Raw genomic sequence first — 17,419 nt, forward strand, 5'->3', positions numbered from 1 at the left:
AGAAACTAACACACCATTGTAAGGCAATTATACTCCAATAAAGATGTTAAAAAAAAAAAAAAAAAGGAAAGCTGCTTTGTCTGACCTGAAAGAAACCTTTGTTTCCTGTAGGCAAAGACCTCAGCTAGGGCTGAGATTTGTGAAAATGAAACCCAGGATCTCATCCTGTCATTGTCTGAATTATGATGCAAATTGATTTCCCAATCTTCTGCCAAAGTGTGAGCATTTATTGGGAAGTAATGGGAACCAGAAATTGGAATGGAGACATATGGGAAGATCCCAGTGAAGCCGGAGACATCAAACCCCTAAATTCAGCTCAGTCTTCTTTGCCAATTGCTGAATATATGTATTCCAATTATGCATTCCAGAACCAGAAAACTAACCTTAGAGTAGGTTTGGGTATATAGCACCCGCTAGGTGGCAATAACTTTCATGTCTGAGGTAAGGTTATCCAGGAGGTTGTATATGTTATAAATCAATGCCCAGTATATGGTGCTGTTTCTTTTTTTTATTGACTTACAGTTGATTTGCAATATTGTGTTAGTTTCAGATGTACAGCAAAGTGATTCAGGTATATGCCTATATATAATCTTTTTCAGATTCTTTTCCATTATAGGTTACTACAAGATACTGAACATAGTTCCCTGTGCTATACAGTAAATTCTTGTTGTTTACCAGTTTTATATATAGTAGTGTGTATCTGTTAATCCCATGCTCCTGATTTATTCCACCCCCGCCTTCTCCTTGGTAACCATAAATTTGTTTCTATGTCTGTGAGTCTGTTTCTGTTTTGTAAATAACTTCATTTGTATTATATTTTTAGATTCCACATATAAGTGATGTCATATAATGTTTACTTTCTCTGTCTGACTTACTTCACTTAGCATGATAATCTCTAGGTCCATCCATGTTGCTGCAAATGGCATTCTTTCATTCTTTTTTATGGCTGAGTAGTATTCCATTGTATGTGTACCACATCTCTATCCATTCATCTGTTGATGGACATAGGTTGCTTCCATGTCTTGGCTATTGCAAACAGTGCTGCTATAAACATGGTGCTGTTTCTTCCACTGCCAAGATTCACACGTCCAGGAATCAAGGGGTGGCAGTATGAGTGGCACCACTCATTATTATTATAACGCCAAGTGATCCTATTAGCAAAATGTTTGCTTCTTGTCCCTGAAACTTTATGCTCTGTTAGCCTAGAGCTCCCTTAGTCCCAAAGGGAGGCAGGCTTCCGCCCGGAAACACAACAATGATGACACTGAACTGAAAGTGAGGGCTGCCACCTGGCCACTTTCGCCTCCTTGTGCCTCCTCATCTTACAGAAACTCAAAGGCAGTTTCTGTACTGGAATAATCCTGAATACTGAAGTGAAATTGGTAGGTTCCTTACCAATGAAGGTCAGGAGGAATATGTCCAGAATAGAGGAGATACTTTGGGTGACTCTTAGAATTACCATGCCCAGTCATTAAAATAAACGGAAAAATGCCACAATGCAGTTCAGGCAGGCTAGTAATGGCCCAGATCCTTCAAGAATGAAGTTTTGAATCATCTCACCAGGCAAAGAACCATGTCCAGATGAGGTGCTTTCTGAGGGCAAAGAGAACTAGAGTGGGTGATGGGAGAAGGTAGTTATCATAGCTAGTTATGACCATGTGATCAGTTGCAGAAACAAGGACAGTAATTATTGTATTTCTTCCTTATTTTGTTATGAATATGACTGTGTGTGCATGTTTGTGTGTATCAGATTTTTTTCTTCCTGCTCTCATTCCCTTCACATATAACATAAGGTATATTAATAATAGTTAACTTAACCTCACAGCATTAAAATTCCAGGATATCAGGGAGAAGAGTGACCACCATCCAATGACTTTCTGTTGTCTTGAGGCGCAAGGGTTAGAGTCTTTCAATTATACGTCAGATACTTGGCAGAGTATGACTTTATAAAGTCTTTATTTGCAGATTAAGTATCGTTTCAGGGGGATCTGTAGGGATGCCAAGTTGAAGGGGTGGACCGTAATGTTTAGTTCTTTGTGTAAACTTGGATAAGCTGTGGATGTAGTTAATCAATTAAACCGAAGTCTAGCTGTTGCTCTGAAGATTTTGTAGATATGGTTAACATCTACAATCCACTGAATTTAAGAAAAGATTTCCTTGATAATCTGGGAGGGCCTAATCCACTCACTGAAAAGTACTGCAAAGTTCTAGAAGCTGGGAATGCAAGAAAAGAGATTCTCCCTTAGAGCTTCTGCAACACCTTTGTTGTGGCCCAGTTAAATCAATTTCAGATTTGTGATCTCCTAAACTGTAAGAGTAAAATTTTGTGTTGTTGTACATCACTAAATTCCTGGTAATTTTTGTAGTGGGAAGAGGAAACTAATACAGAACAGACAAGCAGACAGAAAGGAAAAAAGGCAGGGAGAGGGCAGACAGGCTGGAGTAGGGCAGGTGATGAGGAGCTTGGCAGACAGAGATACAGGTGGGTAGGAGAAAGGTAACAGAAAAAGAAGTAGGAAGCCTGAGAAAGGGTGAGAGAGTCTGATGGGCAGGAGGCAGGAGATGAGGTAGGCTGGCAGGTGGGGAGATAGAAGCAGGAAGTGGGCACAGAGGCAAGGACGGGAGAGAGTGACAGCGAGGCAGGATGGCAGGCAGGGACCCTCAGAGCTTGTCCTTGTCTCCAGCAATCATTACAAGAGCTTCCTGAGCTGCAAGTGGATCCCATTCTTGGGCTTCAGCACAACTCTTGGAATGGGAACAGGGACCCTGGAGGGATCCGGTGCCAGCTCAAAGCGAAGCAAGGTCAGGGCCACGGCCACCTTCATCTCATTCATGGCAAACTGCTTCCCGATGCAGTTCCTGGGTCAGGGAGGGAAAAGGAAGTGAGCAGAGGCTTCTAACCCTTGCCGGGCACAGGGCATTCAGGGATCTCCTCCACGTGGCCCAGCCCCAATCCCTTCCTTACAGGTCACACTGAATGTGCCGCCCAAGCCTCGGTCCACCCTCTCCCCCTGACCTTCACAAAGGCCACCTCTCTCCAGGACTAGCTCCTAACTCCTACTTCTGCTCTCAGCAGTAGCAAGTCCAGTTGGGGAGGGTTGGTGCTCTAAGCCACAGGGTCAAGTCACGTGAATCAGTAAATGTGAATTAGTACTTTGTTCACTTGTCCACAGGCAGCTTCTGGTTTCAGGCCAGGCCAGGGCACTGTAGGGGGATGTGGGCAACTCTCGGGCCCTCACCACCCATGGCAGACATGCAGGGGCCCCAGTCCCCAGACAGGACAGGACAGAGTTGTGTCAGGAAGTCAGGATGGCAACCGGGAGGCTTCTTGGAGGGGCCACGGGTTAGTGCCCCTCGACCTGCTGGACCACTTGCCTCCCAGTTAATGCTCCGGCCTCCTGTCTCCCCGCAGCCCCTCAGTCAACCTGCCCCTGGAGCCTTCCCATTCTACTCCAGCAAGGCCCCTCCTCCCATCCCGTGGGCTCCTCACTGGCCTTTTCAGTCTCCTTGCCTCCCCTCCCTCTACTGCAGCCACGGCGGCTCGGGGCCTGCTGCGCCCTCCATCACAGGGAGGACACGTTGCGGGGCCTCAGCTGGCGTCACAGCGCTCTCTGGGCTGCTCCTCACTCACCTTGCACCTGTCCAGCCCCTCTCCCTTGCTCCGCTGCTGTTGAGGTCCCCTCCCCCCACAGCCGGCTACACCTCTTCCTCCCTGGACCCCCAAGACACCATTAGTGTTAACTCAAGGACCCATCTCAGTCCAGTGACCAGGACAGTGCCAGAAACATGGACCATTTAACAACCTGCTCAATGAATGAATGAGTGAGTGAAAGAAAGAATGAATGATGTCTGTCTTGAGTAGAGGTATTTGTTATTTTGTTTTTTGTTTTTTTGGCCATGCCACGAGGCTTGCGGGATTTTAGTTCCCCGACCAGGGATTGAACCCGGGCCACGGCAGTGAAAGCACAGAGTCCTAACCCCTGGACTGCCAAGGAATTGCCAAGGTATTTGTTTCTTGACTGTGAACTCTAGGAGGAGACAGGGACAGTGTCTTTCATCTCTGCCTTCCCATCTCCTAGCACAGGACTTGGCACACAGAGACAGCTTAATAAATAGTTTTATATTTAAATAAAGTTAATTGAATTGAAAAATAAAACCCGAATGGAATAAAAGTAAATATTAATTCTGACCTAAGAATTGAGCTGCCTAGTACATAACCCCGTCCTCTAGTGGCAGCCGCATAATGTGCCGCCAATATCTACAAGAAAGAACAGGACCCGGGCAGAAACCGAAACCTACAGCGTATTCTGGAAGCATGTCTGTGTCAAGCCTGTTCTGTGAAGGTTGATTCACCAAGTGAAAATTTCACAGAATTGGAGATTCAGAAAAAAACTCGTTTCTACTAAGTAATTGCAAAGTTTATGGAAGTTACTATTACAGGGGAAGATTCTAGCAGCCTGGGAGGATTTTCCCAGCAGCCGATATGGAGTATTCTGGTCCAGCTCAACAGCTATTTCAAGTATGCTCTATATTTTACATGCCAGAAACCTTTCAAATGTATGCATCATATACAAATTAGTAGATTTTTCTCTCAAAGGCACTTGATTGTCTCAATTCTATACTTTTGCCTGCTTGGACTATTGGACTCAATGTATAATATCATGGAAAAAGACCTCAGATCACAGGAAAAGTTTTGACAACTGGGGAAATTGTCATGTGTATCAGACATTAATATGCTGTCAAAACGTCTTTTGGATAGACCCCAAGTACAAAGTGACACACATTGATAACAAACTTTCTTAAAACGCTGCTATAACTTTTCCAGTGTATGGCTTCAACAGTTTCACGCAGGGAGTCTGAAAATGGAAGCATATGTAAACTACTCATGATGCAACAGATGCATAATGGGGAAGTAAATAGAAAACGTGGGACTGAGAAGGTGTAGAATAAAAAATCTACCCTTTAAAATTATGACAATGGAAACGGAGGACAGTTGAAATTTAACACACAGTGAATAATTTTAATTAGGTAGAGTCATCATCTCACAGTGAGGAAAAACCCTACAATACACTAAACTTGGAACAGCCATCGACACTGAAATGTGGCCAGCCATTGAGAAAGAGCTGTGGGTTAGTCTGTGGCCTGCCCTAAAGGCCACTTGTATGTTGAACATACAGAAACATGCTTCCATCCCAATACACCAACATAAAAGCCATAACTGCATACGCCACATATGAATGTAGGAGGTCACAGACATGGGGTAGCACCCAGTGACACCCAGCTGCACCAAGTACAGAAAGTCTCACCTGGATCCCCCTGAGAAGGGCAGGAAAGCACGGCTGTGTTGAGTAGAAACTGGTGCAAACCGGGATGGGTCAAACACCTGCAGAGAGAGCTCCGGGGCCAGGGCAGCTGGGGTCAAACTCCTTCACCAATCCACCAGGGGACAAGAATCCCTGAGGGGGAGCAGGGGAGGTGCTGGTCTAGAGAGAGCATCCCATCCCCTCCTCCCATGGCCATAATACCTCTGGTTTCGGCCACACCTTCGGGTTGTGGTGAAGCCCATAAAAGGAGAGGGAGAGTGGGATACCTGTGGGGCAGGGAGGAGAGAGAGAAGACTGATGGTACCCATGGCAGCAGGGGCAATGTGCCAGCACAAAAGGCCTGGAGCCTCCATTAGAGCCACCATGATGCTGTTGTAAAACAGGTGGGCTGGAGGTGACAAAGCACAACAGCACAGATTAGGAGTAGGTAACCATGCCCAGGACTGAAAAGGAAAAGATTTGGAAGCTTACATTTAGGAGCAACGTGGTGACACATGTATCTCCCTGCACCTCACCTGACACCCTGACGTCTCGGTTCCCAACCCCTGCACCAGGGAAGTACCCAGTGTGGGTGTGTGCCAGCCCCTGAAGAGGAAGCAGGAGTCTGGGCCCTGCCTGAGGGGTCAAGGCCAGGCCCTTTTACATGTGCATGATGGGGGTGGGTGGGCAGGAGCTGCCCAGAAGGAGGAGCAGAACCTGTGTGTTGATGGGTGAGCTGACAGGCACGGTGGCTCCAGCGGCCTTCAGGGCTCAGCCTGTAGATGATGTCGTTCTGGTGGGAGAGATTCCTCACTTGGGAAAAAATCAGATTGTTGAGATTCCCTGATGGCCTGGATGTAGGACTGGATGTTCCTGAAGGGAGAGGATGCAGAAGAGACTGGAGTGGAGGGAGCCTCTGACCTGGAGATGGAGTGGGGCTCTGGGTGGGGATTCCTCAGTCAGCGGGGACAGGCAGCACTGAGGCTTTGTCATTTCTGCCTCACAGCCCAGGAGACCCTCAGTCCTTTACAAGTGGCCTGAGCAGCCAGGCTTCTCCCTGTGCAGGAATCAGGGACCTGTGACTGAGTCAAGGTTGGTCTGGGTGGAATTTGACTGTGGTCCATGGCTCTGTGCAGAATGTTGCTTTCTGTGCTGATAAGCGTCCACACTGCCCTAACTGCCTCTCAGGTAAGTCCTCCCCAGCTGGTGAGAACAAGGACCCTGCCCTGCCGTTGAAGGGTTGTCACTGACCTGTCTGTCTGGATGCTGCCCTGGTGGCCGAAGGCGCACTTCATGATGGTGTCCAGGGTCATCAAGGAGACGTGTCCAAGGATCTCCAGATGCGAGTCCGGGCTGATGAGCTCCTCCCACTTGTCCTGTAGTGGGAGGGGAACATTGACTCTGTTCTGCTCCCCCAGAAGGCCTGTGTTGACAAGGCCAGGCTCTCTCTCCGTCTCTCTAAATCTTCGGATGAGTTTTCCTCACTTTCTAAGCAGATGTGTTTTAGCAATTTAAGGCTGTAACACACATGTGTAATGTGATGCCTATATCTCAGAAACTTCTATAACTTTTATATTTCTGGCCTTTTGGAAGGCCAGAAAACATAGTTTCTCAGCAGACAAGGGGGAATCTTTTGTATCCTGAGATCAGACCTGGATAGGCGATGGCCAACAGTGGTAAGCAAATTTGTCGAGGTAAGAGATAGCATAAGATTCCAGTACTAGGGTCCCTACGAAAGGGACATCAGACATCAATCCTTTCATTAAATGTTAGCTGAGTCCAGTTGGTGAGAAATCAAAATCCTGCAGGCCAGCTCTGTGAATGTATGATAGACCTGCCCCCATTTCCTCCCATGAGGAGCTCAATTCCATGCAGAAACCCTGGGCCCCAGGCCAGAGCCCACCTGAGTGATATCCTGGGATGTCCACTATTCCCCCGAAGGTGTCATTGCCCAGGCCAGCCAGGGGCAGCTTGCCCTGCTGTCAAGGGGAATAACCCTTGATCTAGTCCACTGTGTTGAAGACATGGAGTTGGGAGGAGAGTGGATCCTGAATATACCATGGCCCGCCTTTCCCTTATCAATGACTAAAGTGCGGATCCAAGGTGGTGCCTGGGTCCCATCCGTTCTTGGAGAGCCCTGTCTCCTAGTAAGTTCTGAATGCATCGTTCTGAGGGCTGTGTCTGATGGACGTCTGAGGGACACAAGTGTCTGAGAGTGGACTTTGTCAGCTGTGCTGGATGAGAGTGGGTCCAGGTGACGAGGGATAGACTCACCAGCATCACTCGGACAGAGTCGGCCATGAGACCCACGTAGGGCTTCAGGATGTCATAGTGGAAGGCTGGGGTCAGCATCCGCCGGTGCTGGAACCACGTCTGCCCCTCCAACACGAGCAAACCATTCCCTGGGCCACAGATGGGTGTGTGCGTGGGTCGGGGAGCCTGGATCAGAGGGACGACTGGGCACAACTTGGGAGGAACCAAGGGTGTCAGGAAAAGACACACCATGGGCAAAGGTAGGAAAGGCCAGTACAGTTCAGGAATGTGAATTTCCAAAATGGCTGGTCCATAGGATGTGATTATGACAGCTGTGAGAGACAGAGATTGAAAAAGAGTAGGGGGGGCAGGTGATAGAAGGAATTAGTTAATAGGCTGAGAATATCGCAGAGGACTGAGAAGTGATGAAGAAGAGGCTGAGCTTCAGGAGGGCTCTCAGCACCTGTACAAAGGGGTGAGGGTTTTATTAGAAGAAGGGAAATGAGGCTTGATTCAGAGATGAGGGTGGTGACAGGGTGGCAGGCACTTGTTGTTCTCTGTGAGTCAGCAAGGCAGCTCTTGGTAAACCTAACTGGGAGTGTACCAGAGTTTACTAGTTTTGATATACTTACCAATCCAGGGGGCCAAGAATCTGTAGGTACCTGCAAACTTAGGGTTTGAAAAAGTAAGGAAGCCATTACAGGAAAGCGGACAGGACCAAACAAGGCAGGCAGCCCGCAGAGCAGCTGTGGTCCAGACCATGGGCTGCCAGCCCTTCCTGGTGCTTTTCAGCTGGCAGCCTGTCTCAAGCCACCTCCCACTTGCCTCCCATCCCTGACTCTCTCTGTCCTGATGGTCACTGTGGGCCCAGGAAGGCAGACTCAGTGTCCCAGCAGCAGAACACCCACGGGGCTAAGAAGGTGAATCGACAAGAAATATAGGCTCCGTTCAGTGCCCTAGATTAAGTCAGAAGCCTGTGGTTTTCCTCCAATTTGTGATGGTTTAGCCATCCAATGACCCAGGATAGGCAAATGCAAGTCAGTGTGCATAAGGAATTGTCTTTCAGATCTGGGGTTATTTACATAAAAATCACCTCAATAGGGTTAAAGAAGAAAGAACGAAAATGTGCAGCCCCACACAGCTGTTTAGCATTCCGTTTAAGTGAACAGTGCTGCTCTTTGGGATGTGGGCTGGTGTTTGGATGGTAGACAGTCAGGTATTGATGACTGAACTGGCAATCTCTTCTGGAATTTCACAGACCCAGGGGCATGTACCCAAGAGGGAAAATACGCTCCAGCCGGGATCATGTTTTGTACTCACCACATCTCCGCAGGACCACCTTCATGTAGTCAGGGTCATAGACCACCGGCTGAACCTTGTTTCCCCACAGCCAGTGAGGAGAGACACATGGGAATTTCTCTACCTTTTCAGTACCTCTTGCAGCTCCTGGTCCTTTGGGTACTGTAACAGAGGGAAAGACACATCAGTAAAATGTTCTCTTTAGGGCCAGTGCTTGGAGGGGTGCTGGAGGTTAGGACAGCAACCAGGAGATAGTTCTGGATCCATCAGCGGCAATTTAGGAGTTTGGAACTGTTTCTGATGAGCTGGGCTCTGACCTGGCTTCTTGCTCTCTTGCAGAGACTTGGCCTAAGGCCCTGCTCTGGCTTCCGGATGGACCACTTATGGGCCTTCATCCAGAACTGCCTTTAGAATCTTACTGGTGTTTCACAGACTTATATTAGAGTTGTTTGTTCGGTTGTGTCCCCTCAAATCAAGTTTAAGTGAGGTCATTAGGGCAGGCCCAAATCCAATGTGACTGGTGCCTTTATAAAAGAGGGAAAATGTGGACACAGAGACAGACACTCAGAGAGAGAAGATGAAATAAAGAGATATATGGAGCTTGTGATTCACCAGCCAAGGAGAGAGGCCGGGAAGAGATGCTTCCTGCACAGCCTGCAGAAGGAACCAGCCCCGCCAACACCTTGATTTTGGGCTCTAGTCTCTAGAACTCTGAGACACTAAATTGTGTTGTTTCAGCCATCCAGTTTGTGGAACTTTGTGGCAGGCCTTACACACTATTACAAGTACGTAATGCTCAAGACAAACATGTATAAGGGAGGGATTATTACTTGATCCTGTCTTACTGAAGAATGAGGCAACCCATATTAAAGGATATGCCCAAGTGAGCTGCATCTAAAGTCAAACCTGCTGACCCCAAGGTGTCCTTCCCCAGGGTTCCCAAGGCTCCCTGGGTGCCTCTATTATCAGGTTTCAACTCAATGTTCTAATTGCAGGGCACCGTGTTGACAGGCTTACCTTTCATACCTGTCATCCCTGTATTCTTAGAGCCAGCACAGAGGATGGTTCACAGGGATTGAGCCCCACTTTTAAAAGAATCAATAATGTTCATGTAGAAGGAATGAGTACATGCAGGAGTGTGAATGAATGAGTCCTGATTAAAATTGCTGTTGCAAGTGACAGAATCAGAGCTAACGGAAGAGCGAGGAAAAGGACAAAAAGAAAGCTGGGGGCCCAGGGGCGTCTCACGGAGCCCAAGGGCAGGGGGCAGCCAGGCTGTGGAAGGGCAGAACCAGGGACTGGAGGGCTGCCAGGACTGTGTCTCCCATTCTTTCTCTCTGTATGTCCATGCATTCATCTCTCAGCAAGTGTTTATGGAGGCTCCACCTCATACAGACACTATTCTAGAAGCTGGTGATACAGTTATGAACAAACAGATACGGTCCATGTCCTCATGCAGCTGGGTCCAGGTGATGCAGGAGGGAACGTCTACCCTTCTGGGGCTGGCACCTCACCATTCTGCCACCATCATGTCTGAGTGGCACTGCTGAATCCTATTCCAAAAGTCTGATTCTAATCTCATAGCCAAGGCGTCCACCTGCTACAATCAACTGAGGCTGGGCGTGAATAGGGTATTTGAAGGCCACCCTGTGCAAGGGAAGAGATCTCAGAACAGACATCCCCAAATGTTTCCACTACAGTGAATGTCAAATACAAGAATAAGTAGATGGGTAGAAGGACTCATTTGTTTACCTGGTAACTCTGTGTTGAGTACTTACTTTGGGTCAATTGCCATCCTAGGAGCTAGAGATCCAGCAGTGAACAACAAGATCCCTGCTATTGTGGAGCTCCTGTTCTAGTGGGGGTGTGGGCGGGGCTGACAATCCTGCCCTGAACTGAGGCGTGTCCTGCTTGAATTCATTCTGGGGGCTGCTCTGTGTTCCCAGGTCACGTCCTCATTGGGACTGCCCTGCTCTGTTGATCCAGTGCAGGGACTGACTGGTGGAAGCCTCTTACCTCCCCAGCTGTATTACCTAGTTTTCTTTGATCTCTTCTTGCCTGCTCAGCAGGGGCCTGGGTGGCGGGGGTGGGGGGTGTCCCTGCTTCTGTACAGGAGTATGCCTCCTTTCTGATTGCCAGTCAGCGCCCCTAAATCCTGCTCCTGGGTAAGGAGCTTAAACTATGTTCTACCTGTCCATTCTCTTCTTGGGGTCACCCTGAGGCCCACTGGTCCATGAGCCCACCAGTCACCTGGCTGGAGCTGCCATCTTTCTTGAGCATGTCTGTCCAGAGCCAGTTGAAACTCTCATAGAGGTCATGGTGCCCATGGTGGCAGTGGTGTTGACCCTGTAGGCAAAAAGCCAGTGCCATCTGGCCTCCAGGCTGCAACCACTCAATGCAGTCAGGGCTCCAGTGGAATGTCCTCTCCTGGTTACTTCTGGGGACTGTAGCCACAAAGGAATTTCCCCAAAGGGAGACACAAGGGGAGTAGGTGGACAGGTAATAATGCCATCTGACAATGCAATTGCCAGACATGTGGGTTCTGTTGGCACGGCAGGTACAGATGAGATAGGAGGGAGGACATGGGGCAAGATGGGGCAGTTTGGGACTGCTTGAATCCCAAAGTTGTAAGTTCCCCTTTTCATATTTCTTGTTGGATTTCACCCCCATTTAATGCAGTGAGTTTGTTAAACCTCCAAAATGTCTGTCCTTCACAGGCATTAATATTATTTTAAATTCATACAAATTAGAGTGAGTGTAACTATGGCCTTTGCTCTGTGCCATGCACCATTCTAAGATTATAATACTTCACTTGAGTACTATAATTATTATCATCATCCCATATTACAGATGAGGAAACTGAGGCATCGAGCAGGTATTTAAAGTACGTGTCAAGAGGTGATATATGAGTCTAGGTAATTTGGCGACAGAGCCCACGTGCTTAACTGCCCCACCTTGTCACTTGTCATCTGGCCTGAAAGATTAGTTTCAATCTAATTACATGTGGTATTCTAATTCCCGACTTAGCCAATAACAGAGATATTGAATAAATGGAAATCTCAGACAGTATTAAAAGAGTAAGAAAAAAATTGGCTGCAATAGCTGTTAGGCCACCAGAATTTGAGAGATAATTCAGCACCATGAGGAATATTAGTTATGGAAACATAAATCATCTACTTACTGAAACTACATATCATCTAATGGCCATCATTATAATGAGAAAGTCACCCGAGGAATTTTTAGTTGTTCCTTATGTCAAATCCTAGCTGAGAAAGGTAACAACTGCATCAAAACAAAGGTCATAATTTCTCTAAATCAACAAATAATCGGGAACTCATTAGTACAACAATTTGCATGAACAAGATGGGTTTTGGCTGTCTCTCTGTGGCTGATATTAATAGTTTCTGTCTTTGGCTCTACTCTGCTGCTAATTGCTTGGCCTCTTTCTTTGAGAAATAGAAGCCTCAGCTCTCTGCAACACCCCGTCTCCTTAGGCTTGTTCAATCCACACACCATTAATGAGCCCGTCCCCATGTGGCCCCTCACCTTGCTCTGCGCTGTCCTTGCCAGGATCAGAGCTAACAGAGCTGCCTGGGTAGGCACTGTCCCTCACCAGCATGCGAGCTGCTCCTTTCTCAGTCACTCCACACACCTGGGCCAAGCATTCCTTTGTGTCAGGCTCTGTGCTGGGTATTGGGGTGCAGGAAGGGGATGATACCTCAGCCCCATGGAGCTCACAGTTCAGGGGTTTTGGGGATGGGGTGTGGGAGGTAAACAGATTCTGTTTAATGTCTCAACTCAATTGTCAGTACTCCTTACCTGGTGCCATCTGGAAACCTCACTCATGTGTGCCAGCTACTAGTTTTAGCACTGAAATAATCAGCCTTGAAAAATCCCTCAATCTCAAGCAAACCAAGCCGGTTTGTCCCTACACCCTACTACGCCCTCATCCAGCAGGTGGGCCTCTTTTCCTGTCACCTGACACCTTCTTAGATTCCTGTCTGTCATCTCCATGGACAGTGAGCCCACAGGGCAGCATCCATCAGACTGATGTCTGTGCTCCCAGGCAAGCTCAGGGCCAGGCAGAGAGGATGGAATTGAGGGATGGGACAGGGAAGCATCTAGAAGCCTGTTCTATGAGAACAGCTGAAGCTGCTCAGCCTGGAGACGGGGGAGACTCAGGAAGGAAGAGCCACTGTCCTCAAAGTGCAGGGCTGCCAGGACAGCCTGCAGATCTCCCTAAGGAGGAGTGTCTGACAGACCCGAGGACAGCAGCACGGGGTCCTGGGAGGGAGTGAGCTCCCCAGACTGGGCTGAGGAGCCAAGACCTGAGAGGTAAGCTGGGTCCTTTTGTGAGGCCACGTGCTCGCCCCACAGCAAGGCTTCGTCCCATGGGCGTGCTGACCAGGACCACGGCCTGAGAGCCCCGGCCTCCCTGCCCTCCCACTTCCCCGTCCCACTCCATCCTACCTCCTGCATGTGCCCATAGAGCCAGTGGGAAGGAGGAGACGGGAACTGCTGGAGGGCTTTGAGCAGCCACTGTCTGCGCAGGTAGAGCTGTGCTGCCTTGAGCAGAAGCAGAACCAGGCCGAGCAGGGAGGCCGCCTGCAGGAGCCCCGAGACACTGCCCAGGGCTCTGGGGGTGCTCAGCGCAGAGACACTCATGGTGCAGCGGCTTCTGGATTGCTGACTGTCCCTGAAGGTGGCTGACCTCCCCTGAGCACCCAGCCTCGTCAGGGAGGATCACCTCGCCCACTCGGGAGAGGGTGGTGGTGAGGGCAGAGCTCAGACCTGGGTCTCCAGGGTTGATTAACTGTGGAGGATCCATCTTGGGGGTAGGCACCAAAAAAGTCATGGAGACCAGATATAGAAGAGCAAGGATGAGAACAAGTTTATCCTCAAGTCTGTCACCCTCACTTTTTTCATGTTTATCTCCATCCAGGCAGTCTGGCTCCAGAGACTTTGCTGTTAACCATGAACTTAAAGAGATGATTATTGGGTTGAGACTCCGGTCCGTACATGGCAGCCCCTAAACTTTCCTGGGGATATTTCATGTTTGATCTGTTTTCTAGTGTTTCCAAGTAGCAGGAGACTGTTTCAGGTTATGAACTCCATGTACTGGCAGACGTGCAAGCTTCACTATCCAGGACAGTTTTTGCGAAAAAGTGTTGGGCAAACCATATGGTTAGATGTAGCAGTCATTGAAAATGATCTTCGTGAAGATTTTCAATGATCTGAGAAAAGCTTATAACAAAGTGATTAAAGCAAAATGTACAGTTGTCTGCTAAATTCTCAAAAAAACTGTGTCATCTGTGGTCAACATTTATTAACCAGTAAATATTTTCCCCATTCATTTAGTACCCACACAACCCAACCAAGGACTCCTTGAAGGTTGTCACTAGGCATTCTATGTCCTTATACCTTCCATAGCCTGGACCAGAGGACTGTGCCTACTGATGATGCCGAATAAATACTTACAGATTCAATGAATGAATGAAGGACGGAATGAGGATAACTTTGGATTGATTAGATCACCACCTTGAGGGGGTGCTGGGAAGATGGCGGAAGAGTAAGACGCAGAGATCACCTTCCTCCCCATAGATCACCACCTTGAAAAGACTAGGTTCATTTTTGGGTGCCATGTTTTTAAAAAGAAATTAAAAATTTTAATTCCGGGATGTTTCCTGGTTCATCTTACAGGCAACAGAAAGGCAGAAGAGGGGGGCCGTCTATCCCTAAGGTGGCAGCTTGAAGCAATGACTCCTGTGGGCAACTCACCCAGGCACCCCAGGTTTGATGCTGCTGCAATTTATCATATTGTGTTTACTTTGACTCCTCTACAAAAAATGAATCTGCCAGGTAGAGGCCTTTCATTACAAAAAAACAAAAAACAAAAAAACAGGGAGGAGCTTCAAGATGGCGGAAAAGTAAGATGCGGAGATCATCTTCCTCCCCACAAATACATCAGAAATACATCTACATGTGGAACAACTCCTACAGAACACCTACTGAACGCTGCCAGAAGACCTCAGACCTCCCAAAAGGCAAGAAACTCCCCACGTACCTGGGTAGGGCAAAAGAAAAAACAGAGACAGAAGAATAGGGACGGGACCTGCACCACTGGGAGGGAGTTGTGAAGGAGGAAAGGTTTCCACACACTAGGAAGCCCCTTCGCGGGTGGAGACTGCAGGTGGCGGAAGGGGGAGGCTTCGGTGCCGCGGAGGAGAGCGCAGCAACAGGGGTGTGGAGGGCAAAGTGGAGAGATTCCCGCACGGAGGATAGGTGCCGACCGGCACTCACCAGCCCGAGAGGCTTGTCTGCTCACCCGCCGGGCCGGGCGGGGGTTGGGAGCTGAGGCTTGAGCTTCGGTCGGAGCGCCGGGAGAGGACTGGGGTTGGCGGCGTGAACACAGCCTGAAGGGGGCTAGTGAGCCACAGCTAGCCGGGAGGGAGTCTGGGAAAAAGTCTGGAGCTGCCGAAGAGGCAAGAGACTTTTTCTTGCCCCTTTGTTTCCTGGTGCGCGAGGAGAGGGGATTAAGAGGGCTGCTTAAAGGAGCTCCAGAGACGGGTGCGAGCCGCGGCTAAATGCGCGGACCCCAGAGACAGGCATGAGACGCTAAGGCTGCTGCTGCTGCCACCAAGAAGCCTGTGAGCAAGCACAGGTCACTCTCCACACCTCCCCTCCCGGGAGCCTGTGCAGCCTGACATTGCCAGGGTCCCATAATCCAAGTACAACTTCCCCGGGAGAACTCACGGCGCGCCTCAGGCTGGTGCAACGTCATGCCAGCCTCTGCCGCCGCAGGCTTGCCCCGCATCCGTACCCCACCCTCCCCCAGGCCTGAGTGAGCCAGAGCCCCCGAATCAGATGCTCCTTTAACCCCGTCCTGTCTGAGCAAAAAGCAGACGCCCTCAGGCGACCTACACACAGAGGTGGGGCCAAATCCAAAGCTGAACCCCAGGAGCTGTGCGAACAAAGAAGAGAAAGGGAAATTTCTCCCAGTAGCCTCAGGAGCAGTGGATTAAATCTCCACAATCAGCTTGATGTACCCTGCATCTGTGGAATACCTGATTAGACAACGAATCATCCCAAATTGAGGAGGTGGACTTTGGGAGCAACGATATATATATATATTTTTTCCTTTTTTCCCTTTTTGTGAGTGTGTATGTGTATGCTTCTGTGTGTGATTTTGTCTGTATAACTTTGCTTTTACCATTTGTCCTAGGGTTCTGTCTGTCAGTTGTTTTTTTTTTTATTACTTAAAAAATTTTTTTAATAATTATTATTTTTTATTTTAATAACTTTATCTTATTTTATTTTATCTTCTTCTTCCTTTCCTTCTTTTTTCTTCTCCCTTTTATTCTGATCCATGTGGATGACAGGCTCTTGTTGCTCCAGCCAGGCGTTAGGGCTGTGGCTCTGAGGTAGGAGAGCCAAGTTCAGGACATTGGTCCACAAGAGACCTCCCAGCTCCACGTAATATCAAACAGCGAAAATCTCCCAGAGATCTCCATCTCAATGCCAAGACCCAGCTACACTCAACGACCAGCAAGCTACAGTGCTGGACACCCCATGGCAAACAACTAGCAAGACAGGAACACCATCCCATCCATTAGCAGAGAGGCTGCCTAAAATCATAATAAGGCAACAGACACCCCAAAACACACCACCAGACGTGGACCTGCCCACCAGAAAGACAAGATCCAACCCCATCCACCAGGCACTAGTCCCCTCCACCAGGAAGCCTACACAGCCCACTGAACCAACCTTAGCCACTGGGAACAGACACCAAAAACAACGGGAACTACGAACCTGCAGCCTGCGAAATGGAGACCTCAAACACAGTAAGTTAAGCAAAATGAGAAGACAGAAACACACAGCAGATGAAGGAGCAAGGCAGAAACCCACCAGACCTAATAAATGAAGAGGAAATAGGCAGTCTACCTGAAAAAGAATTCAGAATAATGATAGTAAAGATGATCCAAAATCTTGGAAATAGAATGCAGAAAATACAAGAAACATTTAAAAAGGACCTAGAAGAACTAACGAGCAAACAAACAGTGATGAACAACACAATAAATGAAATTAAAAATTCTCCAGAAGGGATCAATAGCAGAATAACTGAGGCAGAACAGATAAGTGACCTGGAAGATAAAATAGTGGAAATAACTACTGCCAAACAGAATAAAGAAAAAAGAATGAAAAGAATTGAGGACAGTCTCAGAGACCTCTGGGACAACATTAAACGTACCAACAGTCGAAATATAGGGGTCCCAGAAGAAGAAGAGAAAAAGAAAGGGACTGAGAAAATATTTGAAGAGATTATAGTTGAAAACTTCCCTAATATGGGAAAGGAAATAGTTAATCAAGTCCAGGAAGCACAGAGAGTCCTATATAGGATAAATCCAAGGAGAAACACACCAAGACACATATTATTTAAACTATCAAAAATTAAATACAAAGAAAAAATATTGAAAGCAGCAAGGGAAAAACAACAAATAACACACAAGGGAATCCCCATAAGGTTAACAGCTGATCTTTCAGCAGAAACTCTGCAAGCCAGAAGG

At 48.1% G+C, this 17,419-nt stretch overlaps 1 protein-coding gene across 1 annotated transcript; it reads right to left on the minus strand.

Annotated features, from left to right (window-relative positions):
- Positions 1–2,690: 2,690 nt before the first annotated feature.
- On the minus strand, positions 2,691–13,520 carry LOC116756601 (cytochrome P450 4A11-like). Its single transcript, XM_032637333.1, is given in 11 exon segments — positions 2,691–2,859; positions 5,307–5,383; positions 5,526–5,693; positions 5,968–6,147; positions 6,149–6,176; positions 6,555–6,679; positions 7,578–7,705; positions 8,189–8,237; positions 8,881–8,981; positions 8,984–9,017; positions 13,326–13,520. Coding segments are annotated over 11 exon segments (1,254 nt in total).
- Positions 13,521–17,419: the final 3,899 nt, after the last annotated feature.

This window comes from Phocoena sinus, chromosome 1 (assembly GCF_008692025.1).
Source record: "Phocoena sinus isolate mPhoSin1 chromosome 1, mPhoSin1.pri, whole genome shotgun sequence".
Lineage (NCBI taxonomy): Eukaryota > Metazoa > Chordata > Mammalia > Artiodactyla > Phocoenidae > Phocoena > Phocoena sinus.